The sequence below is a fragment of the Micromys minutus genome, assembly GCF_963924665.1.
Source record: "Micromys minutus genome assembly, chromosome: 1".
NCBI classification, from domain to species: Eukaryota; Metazoa; Chordata; class Mammalia; order Rodentia; family Muridae; genus Micromys; species Micromys minutus.
Window position 1 is genome coordinate 179,332,081 of NC_137969.1, and position 6,262 is coordinate 179,338,342.

General features: G+C 46.8%; 1 protein-coding gene across 2 annotated transcripts in view; it reads left to right on the forward strand.

Annotated features, from left to right (window-relative positions):
* ATXN7L1 (ataxin 7 like 1) overlaps nucleotides 1-4,146 on the forward strand; it is a gene marked incomplete at both ends in the record, with an annotated part of 213,476 nt that extends 209,330 nt beyond the window's left edge. For both annotated transcript variants that reach the window (XM_080940377.1, XM_080940379.1), the window contains 2 exons: nucleotides 2,483-2,557; nucleotides 4,017-4,146. In XM_080940377.1, coding sequence (XP_080796503.1) covers nucleotides 2,483-2,557; nucleotides 4,017-4,058 — 117 coding nt within the window. The remainder of the gene's footprint in view (nucleotides 1-2,482; nucleotides 2,558-4,016) is intronic.
* Nucleotides 4,147-6,262: the final 2,116 nt, after the last annotated feature.

The window sequence follows — 6,262 nt, forward strand, 5'->3', positions numbered from 1 at the left end:
TGTTGGGAATCCCCCTCAGGATGAGCCTGAAACCCAGGCTGGTTAAGTGATGTCAGGTACCACCTGCAGTGGCAGCCTGAGTGAGCATCCAGCTCCAGGTGACTGTCCTCCCTTCCCAATATATGATATAGCTCGTCCCTTCCCAAAGCACAACCCTGCACCTTGCGCCCTGTGGCAAAGGAGTAGTACTCAGTGGCAGGCTACCCACAAAAGTGTGATCTGCAAGGAAGCGGAGAGGTCTAAATGACCCAAGAAGAGCTGCATTTTCCCTTGGACTTTGCTCCAGTTCCCAGTCCAGGCTATCTCCTCGGACTGGGAGAGCCACTGATTATAGTCCCCTACAACTCAGATGGGAGCTCGGAGCTGGAAGGTTAGGGCGGCCCTAGGTTCCTCAGCCTGCTCCGTTGAGAGCTGTTCTGGAAACAATGGCCCAGGTTTACCACCATGGAACTAACACCCTAAGTCCAGCCCCTTTAAGGATAGGGACTTTGGAGATGTGGAAGACGGTTATTAAAAGATGGTTTAATGCAGCAGTTCTCAACCTTCCTGATGCTGCAACCCTTTAAAACAGTCCCTCATGTTGTTGTGACCCTAAACGTGAAATTACTTTTTGTTGCTACTTCACACCCGTAATTTGCTACTCTTAGGAATCACATATAAACATCTATTACACGGGACAGCTGATCTGCATCCCCTACTTTACTTTACTGAGAACTACTGCTTTAATGCATATATTGACACTTCAAAAAACCCCAAGAAGAGCACCTCCCGAGGGGTGTTCACAAGCACCCACAGGAGCAAGGACCAGACAGCTGCAGTCTTGGTCTAAGTGAGACCAGACACCGGTCCTCCAAAGTCACATACAGCCAGCAGCCTCCAGATCCTATCTGGGGAACAGCCAGCATCCTCTGTAGACACAGAAGGAGGCACACACAGCTTCTTATACTGGAACGAGTACCCACAATACACCCGGAGATCTAGGTGAAAAGGCAGATTGAAGGTGAGCAGGCTGGGGATAAGATCAAGGAGTCTGTTTCCAACGCGTTGCTATGCAGGACGACTCACTGCACCGACCTGCGGCCTCCCATGGGGCAGCAGAGTCATATTGCTTTCTTCATCTTAGATCAAGTCCTAGCAGTGGACCGAATGCAACTGATGGCCCCCAGTCCCCCAAACAGGTTCCCATGGTTACACTGCAAGTGAACAGTGAGGCTGAGACTTAATCCCAGGAGTTGGGCTTAAACCCAGGCTCTTAGCCCTGTCAAGTCTGCAGTGCCTTTGGATGGAGTACTGGCCTGTTGGCTCCCAGATGTCTGAAATGCTTAGTCAGGGCGATGAGTCAGCAAATGTGTACCAGGAGAGCCTTGACAACTGCCCGAAGGCCAGGCAGCACCCAACCCCCAACATGGTGATAGCTCAGTACTTGTCATCTGGCCACTGAGAAACAGCTGTGGCTAGACTCCACTAGACATTTTCAGATATTAGGAAAAGGAAAAGGCTTTTGGCATCTATTGTCACTTCTGTTAGAAGAGAGCTCAAGAAACCTAAGATGAGAGCCAGGTATCAGTGATCAGTCCCAGCCCTGGGAGGATGGAGGTAGGAGGATCGGGAGTTCAAGGTTAACCTCAGCTACATAGTGAATTCCAGGCCAGCCTGGGCTACGTGAGATCCTGTCTCTAAAAAGACATCCAAAACGAAGCTGAGTGCCTGGAAGACAACTTGCAGTTTCTTCTTATTGTATCTGGGAAGTAAAAAGCCGGGATTTCCCACTGAGGTACTATGCAGAGCAGTACTATGAATGACAGCTATGTGCCCATGTGCAAAGCAGGGATGAGGACAGTGGAGGGGCTGTTTTGAGGTTGGGGGCAAGAACTGCCTTTGTAAAAGAGCTGGGATCACGAGACTGTCATCAGCTACCCTCAGAGCCCACCCAACCAGAGGCCAAGGACAGTTGCACAGAGAGGGTACATATGTCCTCCGCCTTGCTACCTCAGGGACCCTGCCAGGCAGGGAAAAGCATCCCTCTCCTCCTGCCCTGCACACACAAGGGCAGCCCAGCAAGATCGCTGGTTTTTGGAAGAACAAGAGGCTGAATTCTGGATCTCCTAGCCTACAGACCTGGTGCATTATCTGTCGAACCCCCGAGGAACCAGGGTTAGAAACAGAGTGGCCTTGCACTGTGGTCAGGGGTGCACGAGCTTATGGCCTCTTGAGGTGGAGAGTGACATGCTCTGCCTCATGCAGTGTGCACATCTGAAGTGCAAAATTAAGAGTTCCCATCTCTGTTTTATCTCTGAGAGACAGGCATGCTCAAAGACCCCATAAACTGTTGTCCCCTTTCATTCCATTCCAGTTGGAAGTATCTATTCTGAGTAACTGGGGGAGAAAGGCATGTAGTACTGTTCTGCCCTGACCACATATGACATCAGAAGGTCATTTCCAAGTTTCCTCTGTCTGAATGGGGGTTCATGGTGTCTTTCAGGTTGGAAAAAATAGCGGCCTAGCTTTATCACAATCCAGTCCTTCAAGTATATCCAGCCCAGGGCACAGCCGACAGGTAAGTTTCTAGGGGCGGAGGAAACCATATGAAGCTAACATCAGGCCAGTAAGAATGTGCACTGGAGTCAGACCCTAGTTCACATCTCACCTCCAGCTAAGAGGATAACCTGGCTTGCAAACAGAGAGCTTCTAGCTATCATCACTGGGCCCGTGAACAATTTGACTCTCTGTGCATCCATAGAGATTTCTTCTTCTATTAAGTGGGGATCATGATGGTCCCTAAGGTCCTATGACCTATATGAGAATTAAATTAGTTTATTCATGTAAAGTCTCTGAAAAGGAGGGGAAAAAACCCTCTCCAGCACAGAGTGAAGTCAAGTGTTAACTACAGTGATTGTTATTACCAGTTCCTTGGAGTCTGCAGATTTACTCTCTAGGTGTCTGGTTTTGGTTTGTTAGCTGCACATTGATACTACCTGCTAAAGGCGTCATGAACGTGAAACAAGATAACAGAGGGGTATAACTCAGGGTTCATGTCAGCCACTACATCCTCCAAGACCCCTGGTGAACTATAACCCACATTCAGTGTGTGCTTTTACAGTGGGAACATTCAGTGGTTCTGATAAACTTGAGGGCTAGGAGTACTCAGTGTGGTGGCTCAGAGATTAGTCTTTCTATCCAAAAGAGCATGTGTGCATGCCCAAGGGGAAAGGCAGGGCGGCAGTTATGCCTTAAAGTTGGTGGAGTAGAAAATACAAACAGCAAGTTGGTGTGCTGCCTCAGATATACAGTCTGCATTCTAGGCTTGAAAACACCGAATAGCAGCATACTGGTGTTCTGCCCTTTGGGGATTTTCCCATAAATCTTGGGTCAGAGTTTGAACAAGGATTAAGGGTGGGGCTGTTTTTGCCATAGCCAGAGTTTGGAGGGCCCCTAGGGTCCCGAGTCACTTTGTGTGACTAAGCATTTGTAGTCGGATGCTTTGTTGGTCCAGAAGAGAGGTATGCATCCACCCGTCACCTCTGATGATGTTCTAGAGGCTGCTGTGAGTGCTTACACAGCTTGTACCCGTTGCTCCAGGTAGAGACCCTGTGTTTGCCCTTCACAGACATCACAGTCTTTGGAGCTTTGGAGCAACTCTGGGAGGGCCAAGATTTTACTCCCACAATAAGTGAAGATAGCCACTCTGAGAAGATTAGTTACATGCCCCCCAAATCTCCAAAGCCCCTCTGCTTCACCAAGGGAGATATGCCTTCATTATGTAAGTCATGGTGTTGTTTATGTTATGTAGGGAAAAATAAAACCGAACCAATAAAGATGAAGATGCAAAGAGAACACGCAGGTATCCCAGCCTTTTACCCAGGAGAGAACCCGTCTTAGTTTCAAAGTATGACTGCTCTTAGCCAGGTACAGGCAGTGGGTTCTTTTCCTTTCTGTGACATACAAGAAAACCGAGGCTCCCTCCTGGATTCTCATGGGTCATCCTGAACGAGACAACTTTTTCTTTTCTTTCCTAGAAGAACACAAACAGAATGGGAAGGATAAGGACTCTTCCCTAACAAGATGGTGAAGCCACTTCAAACAAGCCTGTTTGTCATCCTCTCCCAGGAGACTAAGTCTGGAGAAGGGAGGGTGGCATGTGGAGGGGTGGAGAGTGTTTCCTGGAAACTGCCTGTAGCTCTGGCTCTTCTTCTTCTTCTTCTTCTTCTTCTTCTTCTTCTTCTTCTTCTTCTTCTTCTTCTTCTTCTTCTTCTTCTTCTTCTTCTTCTTCTTCTTCTTCTTCTTCTTCTTCTTCTTCTTCTTCTTCTTCTTCTTCTTCTTCTTCTTCTTCTTCTTCTTCTTCTTCTTCTTCTTCTTCTTCTTCTTCTTCTTCTTCTTCTTCTTCTTCTTCTTCTTCTTCTTCTTCTTCTTCTTCTTCTTCTTCTTCTTCTTCTTCTTCTTCTTCTTCTTCTTCTTCTTCTTCTTCTTCTTCTTCTTCTTCTTCTTCAACATGGATTTAGTTTTAAAAAGGCAAAAGAACCTGAATTTAAGATTTACAGAAAACAGTGTTTTCTCTGTATTTTTTTTTAATATGTCATGTCTTATACATCCTTCTACATTTGGGGTTACTCCCCTTGCTCCTGATGCTGCTAGTGCACCACCATTTTGCTCCGGCCCTGAGAACACAGGTTGCAAACTGTCGGCTCTGGTTCGGGGTTCTGGTTCCGGGTTGGCATTGGTGGAAGCTCTTGAATTTTAGCACTTGCAGAGCTCCTTCTCTCCTGAGTCCTTTCCTACCCCGCCCATCCATTCCACCTGCCAATCATTGTGCTCCAATGACCACAAGAAGTAGTTGGCTCTCACCAGTAGCCCTGGACCACAAGCTGGAGGAGGGGCTTGCTGGGAAGGAGCCTATGCTTGGAGTTGCATCCTGGGGGTGGGGGAGTGGGGGAGGGGGTGGATGGGAGCGGCTTTAACCTGTTACTGCAGCTCTCCCAGTTCTGAGCCAAATTCCAGCTCCTAAAGTGAGGTCTCTGGCCCTTTAATAGTGTGGTTCACTCACGGGCCAAGACCCAGTTGTGCCCTTCAGAAAAGGTACACCTTGTCAAGTACAAGGACAGACGACCTGACTTGAGAAGGAAAGATGTTGAGAGTCCGATTACTTTGATGGTCAGAACCTGTTTGGAATATACTCTGAAAAGTCCTTTCCAGGGCACTGCGCACAATTTCTTTTAAATCCGGGTCAGTTGAAAGCCAATGGGAAGCAGGGAAGCCACTCTGCGAGGTGGTGCAGTGACCTGAGAAGGTTCTAGGGCCAGGAAGGGTCCTCCGGAGGAAAGTCCGCATGGAGGGTTGTGTAGCAGATCCCCCGTGGGGATTAGAAGTATTGGTGGCACAGCCACACCTGAGATAGGCTTGCAGTCCATCTTCAGATGCCGTGACTCGGGCAGTCCAAGGCAAGGGTAAGGACAAGCAGAGAGAGGAGGAGACTTGGGCAGGGAGGCACCGGAGCACCGCAGACATCAAGCTGTTCACACTGGAGTGTTGGAGAAAACTTCAGGGCCACTGTGTTCTAATGGGGAATCGGGAAGAGAGTTCACACCATGGAGCGGGTGTTCTGTGCTTTCGTCTGCCAGACTTGATGCGCCATCTTGAAATCAGAAGTGAATGCTGGTTTTGCAGCTGGGGGAACCCCTCCGTCCTTTCCTTTTTTCCCCAACCCAAAGATCAGACTACTGTTACCTTTCACCCTAGGACTGGAATCTGCAAGGCAAAGGGAGGGCTTGCCCTCGATGGAATTGCACTGATGGTGTTTCTTACAGGATTCCTAAACTTTTAAATATAAAATGAAGATTTTTTTTTAAAGTCGGGAGTTTGTATTAAGCAAGTACTAACTAGAACATTGGTTAGGATTATCTCGTTTTTCTTTCTCCACTGTTAAAAGTGCACTTATATGCTGGTTAATTTACGTCTTGGGGGAAAATGACTGCAAATTCAAGGGGCAATTGTTACTTTTTTTGTTTTTGTTTCTTTTTGGGTTTTGTTGTTTTTTTTTTTTTTTTTTAAGGTTAAGGCAGATTTTAAGACTTATAAATGTTTAAGAAATTATAAACAAGGTTAGATCCTTTGGGGAAAAAAGTTTAGAAGATATTCTTAAAGTAAATTTTTATAGTGTTAATTTTGTAATAATTTATGTTTTACTATATTACAGAGCTAACTGACCAGAATAGTTTCAAAAACAATATGAAACTTAGGAAAGTTTAAGCAATGTTTATATTTTTAA